Raw genomic sequence first — 27,783 nt, 5'->3', positions numbered from 1 at the left:
GTGGGAAATGTGTTCATTTCTAACTTGAGCCAACAATATCCTCTTCTGCTCAATGCTTTTTGAACTGAAATTGATTATATTCAGTTTGGCACTTAATTATATTCTTTCTTAAATTTTTCTCTAATTTGTTCATGTGTAGTGGAAAGAATATAACATAGTTATGGTAGACTCCTAGTGTTGCCCCTTAGCTGTGTGTCCTACAATTTAATTATCCTCTCTGAGATTCTATATGCTCCCCTATAACATAGATATAACATGTAACGTCTGTAAGACAATTTACTTCCTAGAGTTTTCTTGTCCTATGTGAAGAGGCCAGCTTAGCAGTAGTTACTCAATGTGCACCGATTCGCTCCTGGTCCTCCATTTGTATTTCATCTTGACTGAGTAAGCTGTAGGATCGGATCTATGGGTATTCAAGCTCAAGCAATAAAGTTATTAATTTTATAAATGAAAGATAGAAGTATATTGGATGTATATGTATAGTAAGAATGAGGGAGAGCAGGAAAGAGAGATACTTTCTTGTAGCAGAAAAATAATATGAGTTTAATAAACATAGATTATTATATTGAGTGGAACATGAAATACCATTGTACATGAGCAAGAAGCACATACTCGGTCTTGGACTTTGAGGAAGTCTATTTTTACCCCACCCACTTTTTCCCCCACCCAAATTTAGAAACAATTGAGAATTATTCAAAGTAGTTGGGGATCAAAATATCAGCCGATCCTCAACTGTATAATTAGATAGGCTTAACCACCTGGTCACAGCCCATGTTGGACAACTAAAAATTTGATGACCATGGCCCAGAACAGATCAAAATATGTGCATTCTATGAGCAGATTAATCCTAAAAAACAAGAAGGAGAGAGATGGAAGAGCTGCATTTGTCCACTTCCTTCTCCCAAAACCATGATTTAGAAGCCCCTCATCTTTCCCAAAGAAGACACAAGTGGGGAAGAGGGAGAAAATCCTGGGAAAAGAGCATAGTAGAGGTGGATATGTCTCTTCTCATGGGAGCAATCATCTAGGGGGCTCCACCCTCACAGACTGGTACTAGGAAATTTTGTAAAACTTTGTTCCACCTTTCACTGTGTTTTTTACTTTTCCTCTTGGCTATCTTGGCCTCCTTTCTGACCAAGCTTGTTGTATCTCGTTCAGACTTTCACTGGCTGTACCTCCTTCCTACAATACTCTTCTCCTTGAATGCTTTTGCCCAACATTTTGGTTTCAGTTCAAATATCACGTCTTGGTGAGCCTTTCTCTGACAGCCTTATTAGAAATCCCCTCTTCCCATTCTCTTTCTTGCTCATACATATTTCCCTCATAGCACTTAGTCACTCTCTCAGTTAGAAAGTGAGCTCCATGTCTTGTTCACTGCTTAAACACACTGAAGAGTTGGTGCCACAGAGTAAGTGCCTAAATGGTAATCGATTGAAAGGTAACCGATGAATGTATCAGTAATTCAGTAAACTTTTTGTAGGCTTCACTGTATACCAAGCTTTCTGCCAATTGCTAGTAACATTAAGATTAATAAGATGTCGTTACTTTATTCAAGGGACTTTCTGATAGAGGATTCAAATACACAAACCTATCTTTTTTATAACAGGAATGAGCACAGAGTATTAGGCAGCCAAAGATGGGGGGTGGTGTCTTACTTTAGTGAAGTGGTCAGAGGATGTAAGATTTGGTAGATCAGGAATTTCCAAGTAAACATGGAATACAAGTCTCTTGAATATAGGAGAGGGTGTGTGTGTGTGTGTGTGTGTGTGTGCTGGACAGCAAGAGAGTACATTTTTTTTTAAAGATTTTATTTTATTTATTTGACAGAGAGAGATCACAAGTAGGCAGAGAGGTAGGCAGAGAGAGAGAGGAGGAAGCAGGCTCGCTGTGGAGCAGAGAGCCCGACGCGGGGCTCGATCTCAGGACCCTGAGATCATGATCTGAGCTGAAGGCAGCGGCTTAATCCACTGAGCCACCCAGGCGCCCCAAGAGAGTACATTTTAATTAAATGAATTACAAGCAGCTAGTGGAGCTTGGGATGCATAATGCCTATGGAGAAATGATAAGAAATAGGGTTAGAGAGATATGCAGGAGCCAGTTTATGAAAAGATTTATGCCATTCTAAAAAGTTTGGACATTATCTGGAATTCTAATAGACACTTTAAATTTTGAGCATAGGTGTGATAAAATCTGATTTGTGTTTTAGAAAAAAAAAATGGTAGAGAAAATAATGAGGTTAGACAGCATTGGAAACCAGTGGAAAATTATGAGAGCATTCAATTATCTGGGCAAGAAATGAGGAGAATCTGTTTTCTTGAATAAAAAAAAAAATGTGAGTTGTAGGTAACTGTATAAATTACCATAACTCAACATTATATAATAGCCTGTCTTCATGACCCAGTGTGTACTGAGTTCTTTGCCCATCCTGTGGAGTTCACATAACTGGATGATTATGCAAACCTTCTCTTCTGCTCAAGGAATTTAAATGCTAAGAGAGAAGAAGAACCATAAGCAACTGTCAGAACTCTGGGATGGAGCAAACCCTTCCTCGTCACCTCTCTGTATACTTCCAAGCTTTAAAATGATCACAGAGATGGAGAGGATCTCGTTAATTCCCCACATTACCATTGTTTTTATCAGGACCAGCACCATAATTTGCAAGGCCCACTGCAAAATGAAAATGTGGGGTCCTTGTTTATAATTTATTAAAAGTTTCAAGACAGCTGTAGCAAAGCATTAAACTAAGAGCCCTACCAAGCCTGGGACCCTGTAAGCTTATGGCTTTCTTTAGGGGCCAGGTTCCTAACTGGTTTAGAATTTTTCTTCCTGGGAACAGTTGTCATTACTGGATTGCCATTTTATTGGACTGCAATTCTTCTTGCATTTGACTGAGAACATTCAAGTATTGGAGGCATACTTTGGATGCAGACTTCTTGAGTTTTGAGTCCTCTTTATTACATACTGGAATCTTGGATGAGATACAAAACTTCTCTGTTCCTCCATTCTCTGACCTCCAAAATGGGAATAACAAGAGTAACTGTGTTTTTGGATTGTTATGGGGATTGAGCTGGTTTATGCAGGACACTTGGCAGGGGAATCAATCATGGCAAGCGCCTGTGTTGTTTTTTGTATTATTTTGAAGATTATATTCTGGAAAGTAAACCTTGCTTCATTCCACATAGTGCAAATACCACCATTCGGAGTGAGGTTTGTCATTGAATGAACAGAAATGTTTAATATTAGTGTTATGTCTGAATATTCTTAGAAATAATTCAGGTGTGTGTGAAAGGGAAGGGGTATAGATTAAATAAAAGCATAGCCATGCAATTATTGAAGTTGATGGATGGATATATTGGGTTCATTTGATATGTTTAAAATTTCCAAAATTAAAAAGATAAATGTTTTAAATTGAGTTAAAAATAAACTTCTTCAGCATTCATTTTTCTGTGTGCCAGCAGAGTTTCTCCAGCTATATCGTCTGCCTTATTGGTAGAACCTAATGTCTCCAACTTTCCTTTCAAGAAAAAAATATTTGTGGATGGCTGTATTTTCAGCTAGTCATGATTTCTCACGCACCCATCTCCTTATTTATTCAACAATCACTTATTAGATGCCTTCTAGGTTTTAAGCACTATGAGACCTGGAGAGCAGAGAGAGACAAGAAGACAAAAGTATGCAAGGTGGATCTTTTTAGAGGCATGGAAGCATGAGAAGAGGGCTACTTGGCTGAGGATGGAGTGGGAAAGACTTCTTGAAAGAGGTGACCATCTGTTCAGTCTCAAGCATAGGAGTTACCTAGATGTAGAGGGAGAATAAATACTCTTAGCTTACCCCAACACAGTTGCTACATATTACCAGATTCCAAACCCTGAACTAATTACATTCCATTATCTGATTCTTCTTCAAAGCCCCAAATAATTATTTCTAATTATTTCCTTTCGAGGTGCTAGAAGGTAAGTATTTTCCCAAGTTCCCAAACCTGACTGATATTCCAGACTCACCGATACTAAGTCAAGTTATTATATCAACACTAAGCCAAAAAGGGAATTTCAAGAGCAAGAGACTTTAGATTGATGCAAACCATTTTTTACTTGTAGACACATCCTAGAAGGGACATTCCAAAAAGTTGCAGAAACCAGGATTCATGTGGTTGAGCCGTCGTGAGTGGTGGTGTCTTTTGAGCATGCCAACCAAGCAGATGGACAAGTGATACACTTCACTTATCTGTGAGAAGAACAGAGGATCTGAGGGTCTGAAGTTGCTAGTTATATATCCCTGTGCTGTGTCCTCATTATGCTGTGACACATAAGCTTGACCTGGAAGTCCTTCTGTACTCCAGCTGTCAACACAGTGCTGGGCTGGAATAGCAACCTTTTATGCCCATGAAGGCATAAAGCATTAAGAAGTTAGGGTAATATGGATTATTTAAAAGAGTTGTTATGAATATATGGTTCAGTGTTCATGCCTAATAAGGATTATGTCTTGAGTTTGTACCTTGATGGCATCTGTGTCCCTCAAACCTGTCAATAAACAGTCCAGTGTGGTTGCAGAGTACTGTACTCTTAAGGCTGATGGAGTGCAATGCATTAAGGATCTGTGTAGCAAGCAGCCACTAGACGTTTCATCTGCTAAAATGAAAAGGGTTCTGCATGGAGGGAAAATAAATCCCTGTCATTTCAGCATGAGTTGGCAAGAAGAAAAGACAAGTGCAAATTGTCATTATAAATAGTGTTGTTAACCCTCCTCATTTATAGTACACATTTCCAATTATACCCATTATGATGTACTTAGCTAGAGGGCAGGTTGCATTTTTAAAATGTGTTGAGAGCATTAATGATTTAGCTAGTGCTCATTTGTTTTCTGTTGCTTGGTTAAGCATGCTGCATTGTCTTTTTCCTGTTTTACATAGCGGAAGAATACGACTTGCCAGCTTTCAATGTGCTAAATCAGTGATTCTCTGCCCTGGAGATTGTTTAAACATACAAATATTTGTGCACCACCCACCCGAGATTCTGATTTACTCGGTTTGTGTTGCGAGGGGGGTGGGCATTAGGAGTTTGTAAGAGCATCCCTTGAGATTCTCATATGTAGCAAGCATTAAGGACCACATGGGTTAAGTCGAAAGCAAGATCAGTTGTGGGTGACTCCAGTTATCATATATAGAGAAAGGAAGGGCCACACTCTAAGTGGTCACTATTTGATAAGGTCAGCTTTACAAATTGCAGATGTTTTAAGAGCTGCAGTGATGAGGATAGCAAGTAGAGGAATTTGGAGATAATCTCTAGAAATTAGAACTATTGCATAGGCTTCAGTGATTGTTTGGTAAGTACCATAGAGAGAGCATGTTTATTTGCCACGATGGTCATCCTAGATAGTTTATTCAGATAAAACCATGAGTTGCTCCATCTGAAATTAAGAGTTCGCATTTTTAAAGAATAAGGAACCTTAAGTGGACACGCGCTCACATATATTACATTTGCAAAATGCTTTAAATCCAATTTAATTAGGCATTCCTAACAGGTGTCCTATGAGTTGGCTCAGAGGTATTACCCACATAGGATAAGCAAGAAAATTGAAGCTCTCAAAGGTTAAGTGTGTTGCCCAAGGTCATATAGCAATTCAGTAATGAGCTGGGATTAGAAATCAGCCCTGGAGGTCCTGTCCATTGCCAGAGCCATTGAATGTGGCCTCTGTTGCAAAGTGAATGATGATTATGAACATTTGGGAATATAGAATACATTTTTTTCAGGCAACATTTTAAAATGAAAGAAGTGTATGGATATCCTGAAGTTTATTTTCAATAGTCCTAGGAAGTTTAGCAGAAAAGCTTTGCAATTTTGTTTAATTTCATTGGTATATAGATACGCTCAGTGTTCATTTTGAAGTACTTGGAGGTCTAGGCTGGGAGGGAACTTTGGGGGGTGGAGGAGACTACTCTTGATGCATTTGCTTTCTGTCTGGAATACCAAGATGACTAGGAAAGAAAAACATGAAAACTCTCCCTTCAGATTTCTTCTAGGGCATTGTGGTGTGCCCTATTTAAGCCTTCCATTTCTCCTCAAAGAGTGCAGTGGATCAATGGGCTTTGAATAGTGTATACAAAGCCTATATTATCATTTCTGAATACTTATAAAACTGTGGAGAACTTCTACATTATTATCCATCCATCAAGTTTCACTTCTGCTTCACTGGGGAGATTTGATAATGCATGTATGTACATTTCAGTACCACGCACAGCACCTAGGTGCGTCTCCTACATAGAGCAGAAACCTGATAAATATTTGACGACAATGACAACACTGTATGTGGGAAGTTCTTCCCTCCAAGAACTGAGAGTCACGGTATCTCTTTCTCCAGATTTAAGTAGGAGACAGCTGAGCTGGTGGTGAATCCTGGTTTGTACCTTTCCTAAAAAAGAAATCTCACCAATGGTTGTGACTAGACTGGAGAGGGTCATTCTCTTGTGTATAATTAGTCAGTAGAGAGAATGGTCCTTCTAGGGGATTTAATGTTGAAGAAACTTGTGCTGTCTACCATCATACTGTGATCTCTGTCTGTCCATAGATCTGGCTTAGAAACAGACTTCTTAATGACCATTTGGAATTTTTGCCAAATGAAAGTTGTTTTCTCCTTATATTCATGCTTCACTTTGATTAAATACCACTTCTGTTTAGTTATATAGCTTTCATTCATGATGTTTCTATCATAACAGCACATATCACATAACTCCAGTCAGTTATCTTCAGGTAAGCCCTATACTTTCCTTTCCCTTTCATTTTTAATTTAATTCATGAACAAGCGTGCTTGGGGCACAGGACTATCTTCTTTGGATGCACGGGCTGCTATCTGAAGCAGAATTCTCTGGCAAGAAATAAGGCCCAGTGATCCGTTTGAACAGATAATTTTAAGAGCAGCAATGCATCTACCTTTTTCATACATTTGAAATGCAACCCTATGCCGCAGTGAGAAACAAAATGTGCTTGTTTCTTGTATTTGCAAGGGGAGTGGTCTTTTTTTCAGAGTGATCATATAATTTTCATGCCAACAGAGGCACTTCTGAAAGTGAGTGGAGGAGCTCTTCTTATGTAAGCCAGGATAACTGGCATTAACTAAGACTTCTTTGAGCAAACAAGGTATTTGAACACCTTTTCTGTTCCTCTTCAATGATACGAGGAAATGGTTGATACAAATTGCCTTGCAATTGTAATTTAATTTACCAGGAATGTGAGATGGTTTTCAGCCACTCATGGTCTACTCCGGATGCTTGGAACATGGCCCGAGACAGCACTGAATAGATCAGTTTGTCACAGTTTTCTTTAAATATAAAGAAGCCTCAACTCTTGAAGGGTTTCTCCTTATCTCTCTCTCTATATATTTTTAAATCTTTCTTCTCACCTTCTCTCATGAACTCATGTTGGAGAAGATTCCTGGTACCAGGCAATATGCACATGCTTTACGGGCAGTATTTTGTCGAATCCTCCTGGGAATAATATGAACTAGACCCTTTTATTTGGTCTGTTTTACAGCCAAAGATGCTGAGGTTTAGCGAGATTAGAGGACTTGCGTGGAATCTAGTAGGCACCTGAGTTGTTACTAAACCTCAGGTAGTACTTACGTGTGGTTCTTTATACGATCAGCATCTTCAAATATTGGTGCCATCCTTTTGCTTCAAGATCAATTACAGAGAAATCACAAGTAGATTTTTGGTTCTGTTTGTTTAATGGTAAACTTGATATGTAAATGGGGAGGAGGACCAAGAGCACCAGATGAGAATCAAGAGTTTTAAGGCAACAAACCTAGAATATTAGCGCCATGAAGCAGAATGGGTCGCTAAGATCTGTTAGACCCATTAATAATGGAGATAATTGAGAAACAAGGGAAAGCCCGAGCACTGATTTTTTTAAAATCTACTTTCAGATTTCTGCAGATTGGCATCAGAATATCTGCTGATATTCAGTAGGCATTAATAGATACTGCTGATACACAATAATCCCACGTGTAGTTTACACACCGACTTGATTTTGGAAGACCTCCCCTCCTGTGCTCATCTCTGTGCCTCTCTGTCAGCCAGGGCTTATACTCACTATGCTCTACCATGCTCCACTTGCTCTTTACCTACTCTCAGACTTCAAATCGGTTGGAAGCTTAGCGGGTCGATTCTTTAGCCCTAGTCTTTGGTTGACGAACCCTGACACTAGGGACCAGCACTCATGATCTTCAGTTCACTATGAAGTGCCATCCTTGCCTGGCTGTGAATCACCCAGAGCTACTCTTACAGACCAGTTTCTTCCATCTCTGCTACCATCTTTCTGGGAAAAGAGTGGTATGGACCTTCACAGAGAATCTATAAATATCTCATATTCTTCCTATATCAATAAATAACTCACTTGTATATTTCTGATATTAAATATGACTCTTGATGTTTAAGCTGCCATCTTCTCTAAATGTTACTTCTTTTGACTATAAGTATTAACTTAAGTGTAATTATGTGTGATGACTAAGTGGTGATAAAATATGCATAAATCAAAATTGAATTTAGACTAGTTGTTTATTAGGCATAATCATGCTTGAACTGTTACTTATGTTTGCAAACAGGAACTTTATTTTTTAAATTTTTTTAAAATTTTATTTATTTATTTCACACATAGAGAAATCACAAGTAGGCAGAGAGGCAGGCAAGAGAAGGGGGAAGCCGACTCCCTGCTGAGCAGAGAGCCCGATGCCGGGCTCGATCCCAGGACCCTGGGATCATAACCTGAGCTGAAGGCGAGGCTTAACCCACTGAGCCACCCAGGCACCCAAACAGGAACTTTAATTTATTGTTATTTTTTCATAGATCCTAATGAGATTGGAAACATCACTCACCAAGCCCCACTAGCACTATTATTGGCACTTGAAACCTTCTGCCAACAGGGTACTCCTGGAGAATTAATTAAAAAAGAAGAGGTATCCCTTGGGAATAACAGAGGAGTGAGGATGGGAACTCCTCCTGGGAATGCCCCTTGCTCTTTGTTTCACCATAAAATCTCATATGGAAAGATTATGGGCTTTGATATCTGTTTAGTTCCAGTTTTAATGGCATAGTTTTAATAGCTTTAGAACTAGCTAGGTGACTTTGGGCAAACGATTTCTCTCTCCCACCCTCCATTTTCTTATCTGTAAAGTGGGAACAATAATGATAATTTTAAAATCAGTGAAAATGGTGGTAGTGATATCAAGCCTCATAAAATGTTTTTTTTTTTTTTGAAGATTTTATTTATTTATTTGACAGTTAGAGATCGCAAGTAGGCAGAGAGGCAGGCAGAGAGAGCGGAGGAAGCAGGCTCCCCGCTGAGCAGAGAGCCCGATGTGGGGCTCCATCCCAGAACCCTGGGATCATGACCTGAGCCGAAGGCAGAGGCTTTAACCTGCTGAGCCACCCAGGCGCCCCACCTCATAAAATGTTTTAATAATAAAATGAGACAGTATATGCAAAATACCCAGAAGCAGATCTGATATATACTAAGGAGATAATTCTTGAAAACGTATGATTTGGATTACACATGTATGAAATCCAAATATTTTCCACCTTCAAAGCCACTATCTTCCATTCCCTGTCTACTTCCCTGAAATCAATTGTTGTGTATTCAGCAGAAAGGGAGGCTCTGTTGGACACCAGTTCCTGAGAGCTTCAGCCTTTTGCTCGTCCTCTGTTGTCTGACTTCTGACTTTGATGCTGGGTGCTACTGGAAGCATCCTCTTCTGTTGCTAATTACTTCTTGGATTTCTGGAATTATTGTCCTTCCTTGGTACAAAACTGCTCCCTTCAGGCTGGCCTGACGTAGAGCTTGAGGGAGAAGACTACGGACTGCTCCATACCAAGTCAGATGTTGCCTGCCCTTAAGTTTCCATGACACCAGCTAAATCATGTCTCTTGTGCATAACTGACTCTCCCTATCACAGAAAGTGGAAAAACCCTTTAAAACTGAATGCTAACTATGACCCTTCCAAAGTTTAGGACAAAGAAATGCATCACACAGAAAAAGAAATTTTTAGCACCTATCTTACAGACATTGGTGTTGTTTCCTTATGTCAAGATCATCATTTATCTCTCTTTTCCTCTTTGAAAATATACACATTTTTCTTCATGTCTGTAAAGTGTCAATCAGTTTTCTTTCTGAAAAAATCTGGCCTCTATTTTAAAATTTTGTTTTGCCCATAGAATCCATCCCTCCACCTGAATGTCTGTAGGGCACGATATTCAGTGCAACTGTGTTCCCCAAACTTTGAATGACTTGACCTGCAATTATAGCATAAAGCAGAAAACATTTGTGTGGGAATGTTCATTATGCGTGTATGTGTGTGTGACTGTTTGTGTGCACACACAAACATGAGCATGCAGTGTGAACGGACGGACTTGATCTATGTTCTCTCTTAAGTAAGGTAAAGGCATCTGTTTCATTTTTCCTATTGTCTTCAGCTTTTATTTCTGGGTCTCCTAACATAACACTTGGACAACATGCGCACACACACACACACACACACGCGCGCACACAAAAACTCACACAAATACAAATCCTAAGGGTAAGCAATAATTTTCACAGTAAGTACAGTGTAACTGGAATTAAGTGGCAATGGGAGAAGAGACTTTTTGCTAAAGGCGTAATTATTTACAAAGCTGGCCACACCCAAATGTAGATAGCATTATGTAATTATGCAGAACTTTTTTTCTTTATTGAAGTCTAATTGGCATACGATATCCTGTTAGTTTTAGGTATACATTATAGTGATTCAATATTTTTATGCCTTATGAAATGATTTCCATGATGTGTAGTTAGTATCTGTCACCATAAAAAGTTATTAGAATATTATTGACTATATTCCTGATGCTGAAAAGGAGATCCCCAGGACTTATTTATTTTATAACTGGCAGTTTGTACCTTGTAATCCCCTTTCTCTTTTCTACCCCCCCATCTCTGCCCCCTTTGGTAACCAACCGTTTGTTTCTTATAGCTACAAGTCCGTTTCTATATTTTGTTTGTTTGTTTGTTTTTTAGATCCTATGTATAAGTGAAATGATATGATTCTTGTTTCTCTGTCTGACTTTCATTTAGCATAATGTCCTCTAGTTCCTTCCAAGTTGTTGCAAATGGCAAGATCTTATTCCTTTTTTCTGGCTGAATAATATTCTATTGTGTATATATAGCACATTTTCTTTATCCATTCATCTACTGGTAAACACTTAGATTGCTTTTGTATCTTGGCTACCCTAAATAATGCTTCAGTGAACATAGGGATACACATAGATCTCTTTGAATTGATAGTTTCATTTTTTTTTTCAGATAAATAACCTGAGGTGAAATTGCTGAGTGGTATGGTAGTTCTATATTTAATTTTTTGAGAACCCTGCATGCTGTTTTCATTCCCAGCAGTGCACAAGGGTTCCCTTTTCTCCACATTCTCACCAGCACTTGTTATTTTTTGTGTTTTTGAGAACAGCCAATTTGACAGGGTGAGGTAATATTTCATTGTGGTTTTGATTTGCATTTCCCTGGTGATTAGTGATGTTAAACGTCATTCCATGTGTCTGTTGGCCACCTGTACATCTTATTTGGAAATATCTATTTAAGTCCACTGCTCATGTTTCACTTGTTTTTTTTTTTTTGATATGAAGTCACCTGAGTTCATTATATATTTTGGATATTAACCTCTTATCAGATATATAATTTGCAAATATCTTCTCTCATTCAGTAGTTTGTCTTTTTGTTTTGTTGTTTGTTTTCTTTGCTGTGCAAAAGGATTTTTTAGTTTGATATAATAAATATAATTGTTTATTTTAGTTGTTGTTGCTCATGCCTGACAGACTGGTCCACAAAGTATTGCTAAGACCAATGTCACAGGGCTTACTGCCTATCTTTTCTTCTAGAAGTTTTATGGTTTCAGATGTTAGATTCAAGTCATTAATCCAATTTTGATTTATTTTTGTGTATGGTATGAGATATTGGTCCAGTTTCATTCTTTTGCATGTAGCTGTGCAGACACCATTCATTGAAGAGACTGTCTTTTCCTCATGGTATATTCTTGTCTGTTTTGCCATAGGTTAATTGACCATACATGTGTGGTTTTATTTCTGTTTCTATTTTATTTCTATTCTAAATCATTGATCTGTATGTCTATCTTTGTGCCCATACCATAATGTTTTGGTTATTGTAGCTTTGTAGTATACTTTGAAATCAGAAAGTCTGATTGCTTCCTCTACTTTGTTGTTTTTTCTCAGGAGTGCTTTGACTATTTGGGATTTCTGTTTGTGGTTCTATAGAAAATTGGGGTTTTATACAAATTTTAGGATTTCTTATACTTGTGAAAAATAACACTGGTATTTTGATGGGGATTGCACTGAATCTATAGATTGCTTTGGGTAGTATGGAAATTTTAATAATATTAATTCTTCCAATCCATGAGCATGGTATATCTTTCCATTTCTTTTTTTCTTCTTCAGGTTCTTTCATCAGTGTCTTGAAGTTTTGTTTTGTTTTGTTTTTAGATTTTATTTATTTATTTGACAGAGAGAGAGAGAGAGATCACAAGTAGGTGGAGAGGCAGGTGGGGGTGGGGAAGCAGGCTCCCCACTGAGCAGAGAGCCTGACCTGGGGCTCCATCCCAGGACCCTGAGATCATGACCTGAGCTGAAGGCAGAGGCTTAACCCACTGAACCACCCAGCAACCCCAGTTCTTGAAGTTTTGAGAGTACATGCCTTCTACCTCCTTGGCTTAACTTATTCCTAGGTGTTTTATTATTTTTGATGCAATTGTAAATGGGATTATTTTCTTAGCTTTTTTTTTTTCTGATAGCTGATTGTTAGTGTATAGAAATACGAACAATTGCTACATATTAATTTTGTATCCTGCAACTTTACTGAATTCATTTATTAGTTCTAATAGCTTTTTTGATGGGATCTTTAGGGTTTTCTAGATGTAGTATCATGTCATCTGCAAATAGTGGCAGTTTTACTTCTTCCTTTCCAATTTGTATGCTCTTATTTCTTTATCTTGTCTAATTTCTGTGACTAAGACTTCTAATACTATGTTGAATTAAAGTGGGAAGAGTGGCCATTTTTCTCTTCTTCCTGAACTTAAAGGGGAAAATTCTCAGCTTTTTACCAGAACTATTTTAATTACACTTTTCCCCCCTTTCTTTAACCTTCTATTTTATACTCCTCACCGGACCTTAGGTACTTTTAGAACAGGGCAAAATATAACATTCTTCCCTGTCATATAGTAACATGTCTCTGATTTTATTAGCATGTCCTCGCAGGAAACAGGTGGCCCACTCAAATGGGGCAATTGGGAAAAATTTAATGAAGGGGTTATTTCCAAAAGACTGGGAAGGGTTGCTTAAGCTCACAGGTGATGGTTCAATACCTGGACTAGTGACATTTAGGAGCCTGAAATTTGATAGCGGTAGGAACAATTAGTAGAACTGTAGCTGGAGGAGAGGGCCATTCCATAGAAACCATGGGTTTTGGTTTGGGTAGAGAACAAACTGAGGTAATCCAGAAGATGAAATCTGGTGGAATAAATTCCCTTATCTTTCTCTTTTCTTATCATCTTTTCTCCTTATATTGTGTGCCCCATCCCTCTGTTGGCCAAACCCGACCAAAAGCCAATGGACAAGGGAGTCACTGATGCACTCCTATGATTAGTTCCCTTGCTAGACAGCAGATTAAATATGGGGAAGGAAAAAAAAGGAAGGGAATAGGTCTGTAAGTAGTTGGAAAAGATCCTATGCTTAACTTAGTCAAGATCATGAAGTGTATAAATATGTTGGTTTCCTCTTCTTTCCATAATCTCATTAAAATAATAGAAATGAATTATAAAAGCCCTAATTTCTTGTTAAAAAAATAGAGAGGACCATCAGTGGATGAGAGCTCTAAACTCATTAACAAAAAACTTAGTAGACAAGACTAAAGAGCAGAAAAAGTGATGATGCAGCACATGAAACTATGACTTATCAGGAATGTGGATGGCAAGAGAAGAGGAAGCTCATCTACCCATGAAGATTCTTTTGAACAGTGGTGGTTGGTGTGCTAGAGGGCAAGAATGAGGAGTGGGACTGGAAAAAAAGTGGGTTATTTAAAGCCTTTAAATAACCATTAGAGCCATAAAAATCGTGATACAATTACAAAAAATTGAAAGGTGTTGCAAAGTAAACTCCTGTCAGTTATAACAGAAAGTCAATAAATGATGTCTAAAATTAATGAATCAAGAAAAAATGACTATAAGCTTATTATTTATAGATTTGGAGATAACCACAGAAGAACTAAATAGAGTTCAAAGTGTTTAGAAGAAAGACGGGGATTTGGTCGTGGGTCAGTTGTTTTTCACTATAAGTCTTTGTACTAAAGATTTTTTTTTTTTAAGATTTTTATTTATTTATTGGACAGAGAGAGATCACAAGTAGGCAGAGAGGCAGGCAGAGAGTGAGAGGGAAGCAGGCTCCCTGCCAAGCAGAGAGCCCGATGCAGGACTCGATCCCAGGACCCTGAGATCATGACCTGAGCCGAAGGCAGTGGCTTAAACCACTGAGCCACCCAGGCGCCCTGTACTAAAGATTTTTTTTTAAAAACTATGTGAATATACAATTTTAATGAAAGCTTTTTTTCCCCCTGTTGTCACACTCCCCTTAGTTTACTGGCTTTCTAGAAATTTTCTTCTTAATATAGTTATATCCATCATCTGTTCCAAACCTACCAGTTAATTCCATTTTCTTCTACACCACCCCTTCTCTTCATTCTTTGTAACCTCCTCAACAAGTGCACACTCACAAGCCAAATGTACACATTTCCATCTGAATGCAGCTCCCTTTCTTTATGAATTCCATGCACCCATTTATGTCTCAGCAGTGTCTTTTCTCAGACTTTCCTTGGTCCAAAATGGCTTCAGCCTTTTTTCTTTTTCTATTAAGATTTTAAGTCCTAGAATAAAATCTGCCTCCTCCAGGAGCTGTCTGATTTCCAGAAACAAGAATGATTACTCTTTCTACTGTACTCTCGTAACACTGCACACTGTTGATTCTTCTCACTCTACTGATGTCTTACACTTGTATCTCTATCTGCCTCCTTTTCTTTCTTTTTAATTGTAAGTTCAAGAATTTGTATCTTTTTATCTAGCGCAAATTTTGCATATGGTAATTGAAATAGTTGCTAGCCACTGTAATATAATTGATTTTTATTGTTGTTATTGATTCAAGAGGAATCTGAAGATTATGAGATGAGTGCCCCAGCACGTTAAAGTAAACATGGGCTGCCTTTACTGAGATGCCTATTAATACTTCTCCTATTCAGCCAAACCAGAAAGTAGATAATATTTTGTTCTGTCACAGTTTTAGTGCCTTTTCCCTAAGTTCCAATTATATACATATTGTGTGAGGTTATGAGGAATAAGAAATATAAGAAACCAATATCCATAAATAAGTAAATTACTAATGTATTAATTTTAATGAGTGTTTACATTGTAAAGTCACCCACAGAGGGAAGTGCCTTGCTGGAGGGAATGAATTGCTCATAGTAAAACGAGGCCCTTGAGCTATTGTTTTGAGATCAAAGAGGGTTTCTTAGGTTCCTTAGGTTATGCCATGTAACTCTTACACCATAGGTAATATAAATTCTGATGAATTTAAAGCATAGTAATACAGTTGGAAAATGGTCTTTGCATATGAGATCAAATAGATTTGAAATCGCATTATTTAGGATTAACTATCTATATCATAGGAGTAAGATTGAGTATAATATGAAGTATTAACCCCTGGTTATTGCTTGTTATTTTCATTTCCTAAGTAGTCTTACCACGTATTCTTACTTACCTCCCTACTTCCTCCCTCCCTCCTTCCCCCCTCCTTCTCTTCTTCTCTCCCTCCCTCCCTCCCTCCCTTCTCTTCTGTGACTAACCCTAAATTTTTCTGTGCATCCTCATAGAATGGCACTACAATTTTATTTTTCCTTTACTTCAGGAAATGCCACAGTAAAACAGTCTCGATACAGGATTATCATCCAGGAAGCAGCCAATGGAGGCCAAGAATGCCCAGATACCTTATTTGAAGAGCGAGAGTGTGAAGATATTTCATTGTGTCCTATATATCGGTAATTAGTTACCTTTTAAAATAATCATTAGATTTTAGTATAAATCCTGACCTATTTTCTTTATATAGTTTATGATTTTTAGTGAGAAATAAGATAATGTTTATCTTTAATAGCTCAACATTTTCTCCTCTTTTGAATACATTCAAAGGAGTAAAGAATATGAAAGTCATTTAACAGAAAAAAAGAAACAAACATGTTTTGATTTTAAGTGAGCTGCTAGAGTTCTGCCACCCAGGCAATCAATTTTAAGGATTAGGATCCAAAGAGATTTAGGATAAAGTCTTTACCTGGAAAACAAACACACACATAAGTTACCTCATTCTATTGTTTTTATCCTAAAGCTTTTAATTAAGAACTAAGAATAAATACGTACTTTTAAAGTAGTTATTTACTTTTATTAAAAAAATGGTTCTTCTCCCTCCCATAAATGACTCTTAATCTCACAAAACAAACTGGGGGTTGCTGCGGGGAGGTGGGATTGGGGGAGGGGGAGCGGGCTATGGACATTGGGGAGGGGAAGCGAACCATAAGAGACTATGGACTCTGAAAAACAACCTGAGGGTTTTGAAGGGTCAGGGGTGGGAGGTTGGGGCAACCTGAGGGTTTTGAAGGGTCAGGGGTGGGAGGTTGGGGGAACAGGTGGTGGGTAATGGAGAGAGCACGTTTTGCATGGAGCACTGGGTGTTGTGCAAAAAGAATGAATACTGTTACGCTGAAAAAAATAAAATGAGAAAAAAAAAACAAACAAAAAAAAAACATAAAACACATAATATCTATTGCTATATATCAGCATTATGACCATTTTTAATTTTGAATTAAAGTTTTAAAATACAGAAAAAAAAATGGTTCTTAAATTTTGTCATGTACACATTTTAAGAAATTATTTACTTAGAAAAAGTTTAACCTATGGATAAAATTTAAAAAAAAAGAAAATGACTTTTTTAAAGTATATATGGTACTTATATGTTCCCTCTTGATGAACTAGTGATTATTATTTATATAAGCAATCCCTGAGACTTATGTGTTTAGTCATTAATGTCCATTCTTTTAATGTTGGATTGAAGCATTGCTTTAAAATACATCTGGAATAAATTTTTTCACTGTTGAGTTTTACTGATTTGTGCAAAAGTGTCTAGTGTTTCTCCTGATTATTTGAAAAACCATATCATAAAGCTATGAAATTCAAGGGCTAATTTTCAGGAAAATACAAGTTATTTTTTTTTCCTTTTTTCTCTCTCTCTATTTTTTTTTAAAGATTTTATTTATTTTATTTAACAGATAGAGATTACAAGTAGGCAGAGAGGCAGGCAGAGAGAGAGAGGAGGAAGCAGGCTCCCTGCTGAGCAGAGAGCCGGACTCGGGGCTCGATCCCAGGACCCTGGGATCATGACCGAGCCAAAGGCAGAGGCTTTAACCCACTGAGCCACCCAGGTGCCCCTTTCTCTTTATTTTTTAAAGAAGACTCCTCACATTAGATAATGTTAGAGTGTCATTGAAGAGTCTGCATTACTATCAATTCTATAATCCTTTATTCTCATTGTTTCTGTCTAATGGCCAGTTTAAGGAAGATGTGAATAAATAATGGGAGAATGCCCAGACTACCAGTTTTCTTTCATTAACCACAGGGCTGCTCTGGAAACACTGTCAATATTCATCCCTTTCTACCATATATAAATATTGAAACTTCTGAGCCCACCAAAAGAGCTCTTGGGAAAAGTAGCCAATTGAAAAAATTAACCAAATCAAATGTTATTAGGTATTTTTATGGACCCAAGGCTATTATAATCAGAGAAAATCCTAGATGTTATTAGTGAGATTTTTCCTTTCTACTGTCTACTCTCTTCACTCTGGTTGCATTTCATTTTAGCCACTCACGTTTGAACTTGTTTCCATCATTGACCTCCTGCCATTTTCCCCAGAAACTAGTTTTGCTATGTCTGGATTGGATCCTTGTTATCATTTCTCGTGATGCCTAGTTTAGTATGTATACACATTATCAGCATGATTCTCTGTTCCTCAGTAAAGCAGCCTTGAATTTTGAACAACATCGTTCCAATTTAGTTTTTGCATACCTTCTCATTGGTATGTTAGGGAGGCAAGCTAATATAGGACCTTTATCATTATCTTCTGAATATTTTTGACTCCATTAAGGTGACATAATCACAGGCTTACCAAGTTATAACAGAATCAAAATGTCTGTAGAAATTTTTCTGTGAATTTGAGCATCTCCCAACACATTAAGTTAATAACCAAAAAGGAAGGCAGCATGGTAATGTAGCCTTACAGAGAATTGACCATGGGGTCAAGGGTCTGTAGCTGAAAATCCAGGGTTTTAGGAGGGACAACTGGCCTCTGAGTTGTGCAATCTCAGACATTTAACTTAACCTCTCTGAACCCAAGTTTCTCATTCCCAAACCGAGTTTATTGAGAGTCCTGAAATTCCTTCTATTTCACTTTATGCAGCACACCAAACTAGACTGAACTCCATGGTCTCATTTCGATTTAGAAAGCCTCGGTAAACTGAAGGGATCTGAATGAATGCTACATCCTATTGAAAAATTGGACTAAAACCCCTTCCCATTTCAGTTTCTGTGTTTTGGAATTATACTAAATGAATCTATGCATGTGCAAAGTAAATTTACAATTATTTAAAATTAAGGGGTTCTTTAAATGGTGCTTTTTGGTTTAGGTATTTCTTGATTTCTCAATTCCTCAACTATTCCTAGTATGAATACCACTTGAGTGAGGTCAATGATTATATTATATTTTATATATATATATATATATATATATATATATAATATGTATTATATATATAATATATGTATTACATATAAAACTGGTCAACAATATTACATATATATTACATATGTACATATGTATGTAATATATATGTATTATTGTTGACTAGTTTTACAAGATGAAAAATCCTAGAGATCTTTATCTATCAATTATTTCATCTTCAAAACTGGCCAATAATAGTTTTGCTTCTTGTTTCTGTTTCATTTTTTGAAGTAGCATCTCTTATTAGTGGTATTGGCTCATATGAAAAGTGTGAAAATATACTAAGGAAGGAGCAGAATCTGTGGTTACTCTTAAGGTTTGAGTTTTCTGGTACATTCTTTTTTTTTTTTCTTTAAATAAGGATTGTATTTATTTATTTGACAGAGAGAGAGATCACAAATAGGCAGAGAGGCAGTTAGAGAGAGAGGGGGAAGCAGGCTCCCTGCTCACCCCGTATCGAGCTCGATCCCAGGACCCTGAGACCATGACCTGAGCTGAAGGCAGAGACTTAATCCACTGAGCCACCCAGGTGCCCCTCTGGTACATTCTGAAGACAAGTTTAAGGATATAATTCAGTTTGTCTTGTGGATCATAAAAATAGAAAATTTTGTTTACCTGAGAAAGGAAAACAGTGAGAAACCACAAGGCCTCTGCAGTGAATATTTCCTTTGAGGACTAGAAATACTGATGATTCATCAAAGGTGGATCCGTTCCACTTCTATGAGATGAACTATCACACAAGATGGGATTGGGAGGGAGACAAACCATAAATGACTCTTAATCTCACAAAACAAACTGGGGGTTGCTGCGGGGAGGTGGGATTGGGGGAGGGGGAGCGGGCTATGGACATTGGGGAGGGGAAGCGAACCATAAGAGACTATGGACTCTGAAAAACAACCTGAGGGTTTTGAAGGGTCAGGGGTGGGAGGTTGGGGCAACCTGAGGGTTTTGAAGGGTCAGGGGTGGGAGGTTGGGGGAACAGGTGGTGGGTAATGGGGAGGGCACGTTTTGCATGGAGCACTGGGTGTTGTGCAAAAAGAATGAATACTGTTACGCTGAAAAAATAAATAAAATGAGAAAAAAAAAAAAAAAAAAAAAAAGATAGGTCCCTGTGACCCCCCCATCTCCCTTTTACTTTATGACTTATTGAGATATCTGAGTCACTTTAAAATCTTAGACACCACCTTATAAAAACCTCTAAAGTAGAAGATCAGTTGTGAAGGTTTTCACCCCAAATTTTCAGATGTTCAAGCCTTGATTCTCACCGGCTCCAATGGGACATAGGGATTTCTCTCTCTCTCTCTCTTTTTCCTTTCCTCCTCTTCTTCCTCCTGCTCCTCTTCTCATTAGTCTTCTTCCCTTTTTTTTTTTTTTTTTTTAGTAATTTTAGATAATATGGTGGGTAAAACTTCTTGATTGATCTGTGCTTTTAAGGATTTTTACTGCCGCCTTGCCCTATGGACTACAGTTTATATGGAACATGTTCACATTTTTTTTTTTTTTAACAGTCTTCAATAGTTTTTTATTCTGGGTCAAATTCTTTTTTTTTTTTTTTTCTTTTATTTGTTTATTTACAGCATAACAGTGTTCATTGTTTTGGCATCACACCCAGTGCTCCATGCAGTACGTGCCCTCCCTATTACCCACCACCTGGTACATGTTCACATTTTTTAAAAATGGAAATACTGCATTCACCATGAATCTAGGGTAGAGTGGGCTATTTTCTTCCCTATTGCTCCATTTTATGACATTGATTTTAAATCAGATTTTATTGAATTACTGTTTTTGTGATTTGGGGATTTCAAATTCGTTCATTTTGTATATTTTTTTTGAATGTTTGTTATGGTGAAATTTTTAGTCTGCTCTTCTTTGTATTCACAGATGGAAGCCACAGAAATGGAGCCCTTGTATATTGGTGCCAGAGTCTGTCAGGCAGGGGATAATGGGCACCAGTGAAGCCTGTGGAAAGGGGGTACAAACAAGAGGTAAGGGAATTTTAAAAGTTTTTCTGTTAGGATGTAATGTAAATTATGTTATTCTTATAAACTATTGCTTAATTTACATTTGAATAATTATGATATTATTGGACTGAATTATTTATATTTATCAGTATTTGAGTTTAAGTTTGGCATTAGGTAATGTTGATATTATACCATCTTTTAATCATAACAAGCTAGTGTATCTGAGGACTAGTGCAATGGAAGCAGATATCTGTTCTCAGTCATTTGCATATCTTAGTGCTTGTGTTCCAAACACATGTTAGACATAATCCAAGGAATGAAAAATATGTCTATGATTAGACCCAACAGTAGTCATTGCACTTTTTAGGTGCTAATTTAATCTTTGTTAAATGAATTTTAAGGATAATTGAATGAATGGACTAATCTTAATAATCATGACTTAAATATAATTGTTACATATATAGTTACTATGTGTTCTATATAATATGCATAGAAAGGAACGATTTAAATTCCTGGAAGACATTGCAAGTAGTCTTCTGGATCAAAGTAGAAGTGCTTTTAACATCAATGCCAAGGTGTGATGTATTGCAATCTCTGAAAAGCGCTCAGAGCCTCATCAGACTGCTCAGTTTCCTGTTTCATTCATAATCCAGGTACCAATCAAATGAGGCTTGATAAGAAGGGCTTTATTCTTAAAATCTAATCACTTTGTTGCTAAAGGGATATATGTAGCAAAATCAGACCCTGTGGAACCAACTGCATTAAAATGGCTTTATAATTTTTTCTAAAATCTTTGTTTAGAATGAAGTGTCTCTTCCTGTTGCAAAAGCTAATGTATTGGTCGGGATCAGTCAAGCCAGCAGCACAATAACTCCCTGCTGTATCTGTTGATTCAGAGCTGTCCCCCATGACAGAGAAGTCCCCCATGGCCAGGTGGCAGTCTTAACATCCATGTCAATGGAATCTTATTGTGTCTTCTGGTGGAAGCATTGCTTCCTTTGGAACAAAGACCTATAGGGCAACAAAACATAAGATCACAGGAGACAAGAAGCAAACATTTTACTAGTGAGTCAACAGAGGTTATAGTGAGTTATGCCACTTCTCTTCATTCCCTCCTCTTGATTCTTGGACCTATGAATCCTGCCTGTGGGGAAAACAGTACCCCAAATCAGGTGCTGATTCAGAGCATATACAGCCTTCTGTAAAACCTTATCTCAGCCCTGCAAGGTATTGCTATCTGACTGGAATTGTAATTGAGTCTGCAAAAGACCTTTCCACCACTCTGTCAGGCCAGCTGCTTCAGGATTGTTGGGGACATGGTAAGATTAATGAATTCCATGAGAATGGACCCATTGCAATATTTTGTTTGCTGTGAAGTGAGTTTCTTGATCAGAACTATAAACAAGGCATTCTGTAAGTCCATGCATAATAGTTTGGGCAGAAGTATTATTCACAGGGAAGACAAGTCCATATCCAGGATAAATTTCCATATCAGTAAGAACAAAGCACTGCCCCTTCTATGATGGAAGTGGTCCAGTGTAATCAACGTACCCCCCCATGTAGCCAGCTTGTCACTCTAGAGAGTGGGGCCATATTAGGGACTTAGTGTTGCTACCTGCTGCTGGCGTATTGGGCACTCAGTGATGGCTGTAGCCAGGTTGACATTAGTGAGTGGAAGATCATATTGCTGAGCCTGAGAATGCCTTCTATTCCTGCTACCATGGATACTTTGTTCACGAACCCATTTGATGATGGCAGGAGTCACTGGAGAAAGAGGGATAACTGAGGTGAATAGTCTCCATACTATTCCATTTGACTGTTAATATATTTCTCTGCTGAAGTCACCCTTTGGGAAACATTCACATGGGACTCAAATATGTTCACATTTTTCCCCATGCAGTAAGGTCTATCTATATAACTCTTCCCCAGATTTGCTTGTTACCAACTTTCCAATCACGGTCCTTCCAAGACCTTGGCCATAGAACAAAACCATTGGCCACAGTCCATGAATCTGTATGTAATCACATATCTGGCCATTTCTCCTTCCAAGCAAAGTGAACAATGAGGTACATTGCTTTACATTCTATCCACTGGGAAGATTTCTCTTTACCTCTCCCTTTCAGGGGTATCTCAGGAAGGGGCAGTAGTGCTATAGCTGTACATTTGGGGGTTTTGCCTAGATATTGTACAGAACCACCTGTAAACTAGGCTAGATTCTTCTCTTCTTCTGTCAGCAGATTGTGGGGAACTCTCCTTGAGGCCATAGGTATAGGCTGGGAGAGAGCAGATACCTTAGCAGAAGTGGGGACCATGGACATTTGCCCATTTGCTCATGTAACTTACTTATGCCTTCAGGACCTGTGTGGGCTGAATTGCCTATATACTGCGTCCATTTGATGATGCCTTACATTGTGGCTTGGTTTATTAGGTAATACCTGGTTCGTGAAGGAGCCTGTGTTGTATGCTAATTTGGTGCCCGTGATTAAGCCTTCATTCTCTACCAAGACACAGTATCAGACCAGAAGGTGTTTTGTAAAGGAGAATAGTTATCTGCAGAGGGTGGCAGGGCTTGGCTCCCAAATCCTGAGGACCTGTCCTGCAATTCACTTATAGAAGCCTCTAAAGGCTGCAGACAGAGCTCCTGTCTGCTACTGATGCTTGAGTAGCATTGGATCTGCAGGATCATACGGCCCAAGTGGGAGAACAGTGTGCACAAGGCCTGGACTACTATAGAGATTTTTCTCATTCTTGGGCCTGCATAAAACTAGCATCTTTTTGAGTCTCTTGGTAAATAGGCTGGACTAACACACTTGAATAAGGAATACGTTGCCTCCAAAATCCAAAGAGACCCACTAGGTGTTGTGCCTAGTGCAAAAACTTATTCTTTATCAATAGAAGCGATATCTTCACATGCCCCACACCAGTGAAGCTCTGGAAATTTCCCTGGGGTAGAAGTCCCTGACTTTTTTCAGATTTATTTCTTACCCTTTTACCAAAATATCTGAAGTAGTGGCTACACCTTGCTTACTATCCATTCAGAATAATGTCATTCAGGTAATGCACTAGTATGCTATCTGATTGAAGGAAAAGACAATCAAGGTCCCCACAGAACTAAATTATGAAATAGGGCTGGAGAGTCAATGTACCCCTGAGGTAGGAGAGTAAAAGTGTGTTGCTGGCCTTGCCACCCAAGAGCAAACTATTTCTGGTGGTCTTTATTATCTTCAGATACAGCGATATGTGAGGTTAGGGCTGTAGCATAGGAATTTTGGGTCATTTCAGTTTTATAATAGTTATGCTTTAGAAATGATGTCCCTTTCAGAAGACTCATAGATGTGAATGTGAGTGGCAAGTTAATTTCATTCAGGACATCTATGAGGCTAGAGAGTGCGTAAATTAAGGGAAAGGACCACCTCCTTAAAACATTTTACTTGTCTATATCAGAAAATTATTGTAATAATACGATCTTGTCATTATAAGACCTTGACTACTTTCTACTGGAAAATTGTTATAATATATCTAGATCAGCAGTATTTCTAGGAATGAAGTTCTTTAAAAATGGCACTTTTGTGTGGCGTACAGGTTAACTCCAAATGGTGGCTTAGACTTTGAGAGTTTGATACTAGCATATCATAATGGTTTGTTTTCACTGCAAAACCATTTCGTAATTTCTGAGGAGATGTTGCTCCTAAATTATGTGGAATCTTGTCACATAAATGGCAAATTATCTGTCTTAGAATAATTCTACTTTAGATTTCAAGTTAAACAGATTCTAGCTGGAGATGGCATAGTCCCTTAGATTAGACAAGGTATCTCCTTGAGTTTTCTCTAAATTAGACACCAATATTAGAGAATTTGTAGTGTTTATCTGTTGGGAAATTTGTACTTTTAAAGTAGTCTCCAGTTTCAAGATAGTGAAGTAAAGACATTTGTACTCCATCTTTTCTCCGGAGATTACTTCAAAACCAGCAAGGAAGATGTGAAACAATAAGAAAAAAATAATGTCCAGTGAGATATCGTTTGTAAAATTGCTCCAGAGAACAAGAAGCACAAGTTAAACTCACCTTCAAGGAAATGAGGGGCTGTCTGTAACCTCAGCCACAATATACGGTTTAGAAAGTGAGTGGAGATACAGGAAAGGACTTTGCAGACCAAGATTATGCTAAAGTGTTGGCAGGGGTGAAGGTGTGGGGGCTGAAGGGAAATGAAGTGATTTGTCTTGGAGAACTCCAGAAAGTTACCACATTCTGCAGAAGGAAATAGGCAAGTATGTGTTTGTGTCTGTGTGTGCATGCTTGTGTGTGTGTGTGTGTGTGTCTTAAGGGTGGGAGAAAACAGGGGCTTTTGGAAGTCTGATTAAAGAACAGTGAGCAGTGTATCCCTTTCCCTATTCTTGTGGGAGCCTAGAGGCTCATTCTCGGGGGATATAAAACCAGAAGGACAACGGGCAGAGGAGAGTGGAGGCCTACTCTCAAATCAGGAGGATCAAAAGAAAGCCCAAGTAAGGAATTAGGAGACACTTAGTTCTCTTCTTTCACCTGCTTTAGCATGCTAGCCAGGTGGCTTTTATACTTTTCAGTTCCATGGATGCCCTATCAATCTAAAAACACTTTAAATTTAAATTTCTCTTTGAGGAGTTTTTGAATCACAGAGGGAACATGAATTTAGACCATAAAATCATGGAAAGGCCAGCTTGGGGTTATAAATTCTCACAAGAGATTTTCCCTCCCCTCACCATCCAGTGTTCAGTGTTTGATATGCAGGTGGCCTTGCCAAGGCATTTTGCTTTGCATGTTTATCTCTACTTCACCCCTACATGGAGGACTGGCTTTTGTCTTGTCATTTTTGGTGTGGGTCCTTTTATGAGATTCTTATAGTAGAACTTGAACACATGACAAAGGAAACTGGAGCCTCCAAGATTTGGAAGAAGCTCTCAAGATGAAAGTTGTCTGGCTTGCTTACCTTGCATCCCAAGCTTTTACTTTGTTTTGTGCTTTATGGATTATTTGATTTGGAGCCAGCCCAGCAATACATTCAGAAAATACATGTTTTTTCCAGTGTGGGTTTTTTTTTTTTTCATTTATAAGGTCTTTTATGATTTTTAAGCCATTATACTGCTCAAAACAGAGGTACTCCTTGTTTTATCTCACTGTTTATATTGGTTTGGTGATCTGTTAATCGATTTGCAGTAAGAATACATTTATATAATACTCTTGTAATAAAAAAAGAAGAAAGGAAGGAAAATAGAAGGGCATGTAGAATTCCAGCTGGAACTAAATGTCTATACCATCTCCAAGGAAATGCGAATCTGGGGTTCCAATGTCCTAGCTGTCCCATACTTTAGGGAGAGCCATGGATTCTCTCTGCCCAGCTCCCTGTACTTAATCAGAATAAAGAAGGCATGGTTACTCAGCTTTAATGGCAAATGAAAACATAAGAGGAATACACTTTCGTATTCTAACATTCTTTTTGATGAAACTGCCCTTAAAAGGATACAAAGTTCACACTATAAAAGAAAAAGTTAAAGGTGCTGCCATTCCTAGAAGGGACTGAATTTGTTTGGGGACTGATATGGTCTAATTTTTATAATGCTATTCACAGTGATTATTTTCAAACTGGCTAATGGACTTGCCAGTGTATTTCTTTTGGATGTTACTTTCTTCGTATTGGTAAGCTTGTGAGTATACTCTTTCACAGACAGGGCCTGGATATAGACAGCTCTCTACCAGATGCAGAGTAGGTATTGGAGACTGAGATTGTCCTGTCTAGGATATCCTTGAGTTCCACTATGTAGCTATATTCTTTTTTGGTTTGTTTTCACTGAGAAGGGTGTATGTGGACCAACAGAGGCAGAACTCTGTCAGATTTTTTATTCTTCCTTAATTGTTTTTTGTCCCTGTGAGAGGCCAAGTCTTATACAATAGTTTTGATGGAACCTGTGTTTGCTTTGCATCCAAGGGATCTCTTTAAAAAGGTCTCTTCCAGAAAAAAAAAAAAAAAAAGGCAAAATAATCCACTATCAAGATGAGTTTTGATTTATGTTTACTCTTAAAAAGAGAGAAGGTTAGAAATAGGAAGAAGCTAAAGAAAAAATAATCTAAAGCCCTTAATAATCAAGCAATAACACCTGGTATTCAAAAATGAAAATTTGTATGAAATATATATTTGTATTGTCTGCCATTTTAACAAACCATGCTTTATTTCACGTATTACTTCTTTTTTTATTAAATTTTTATTTAAATTGTAGCTAGTTAACATACAGTGTAATATTAGCTTCGGGTATATGATACAATGATCCATTCATCACCCAGTGCTCGTCAAGACAAGGACACGTGTCTCCTTAATTTCCATCATCTATTCCATCCATTTTCCCCGCCCACCTCCCCTCTGGTAACCATCGGTGTGCTCCTTAGAGTTAAGTGTCTGTTTCTTGGTTTGCCTCCCTCTCTCTTCTCTCTGTCTCTTTTGCCTTTGCTCATTTATTTTGTTTCTTAAGTACCACATATAAGTGAAATCTTATGATATTTGTCTTTCTCTTATTCCACTTAGCATTGTATTCTCTTGCCTCATCCACGTTGTTGCAAATGGCAAGATTTTGTTCTTTTTGATGGCTGGGTAATATTCCACTGTATATATAGATACCACATCTTCTTTATCCATTCATTAGTCAATGGACATTTGGGCAGTTTCCAAATTTGGTTATTATAGATAATGCTGCTATAAATATTGGGGTGCATTCAATACTAATTGAATTAGTATTTTTGTATTCTTTGGGTAAATGCCTAGTATTACAATTGCTGGATCATAAGGTAGTTTTATTTTTAACTTTTTGAGGAAACTTACTTCCCAAAGGCCTTTAACATTGGATTAAATCTTTAAAAATTGATTTTTGTAATTTTTGCAGGACTATATAAATATAA

General features: G+C 37.8%; 1 protein-coding gene across 1 annotated transcript in view; it reads left to right on the top strand.

Annotated features, from left to right (window-relative positions):
- Window positions 1-27,783, top strand: part of THSD7B (thrombospondin type 1 domain containing 7B) — a 568,622-nt gene that overhangs the window by 200,547 nt on the left and 340,292 nt on the right. The window contains exons 10-11 of the mRNA XM_046018222.1: window positions 15,989-16,118; window positions 20,784-20,887. Of these exons, the coding sequence (XP_045874178.1) occupies window positions 15,989-16,118; window positions 20,784-20,887 (234 nt within the window). The remainder of the gene's footprint in view (window positions 1-15,988; window positions 16,119-20,783; window positions 20,888-27,783) is intronic.

The sequence above is a fragment of the Meles meles genome, chromosome 9 (genome assembly GCF_922984935.1).
Source record: "Meles meles chromosome 9, mMelMel3.1 paternal haplotype, whole genome shotgun sequence".
NCBI lineage: Eukaryota > Metazoa > Chordata > Mammalia > Carnivora > Mustelidae > Meles > Meles meles.
The sequence above is the reverse complement of the archived record's forward strand: the minus strand, read 5'-3'. Positions and strand labels throughout refer to the sequence as shown.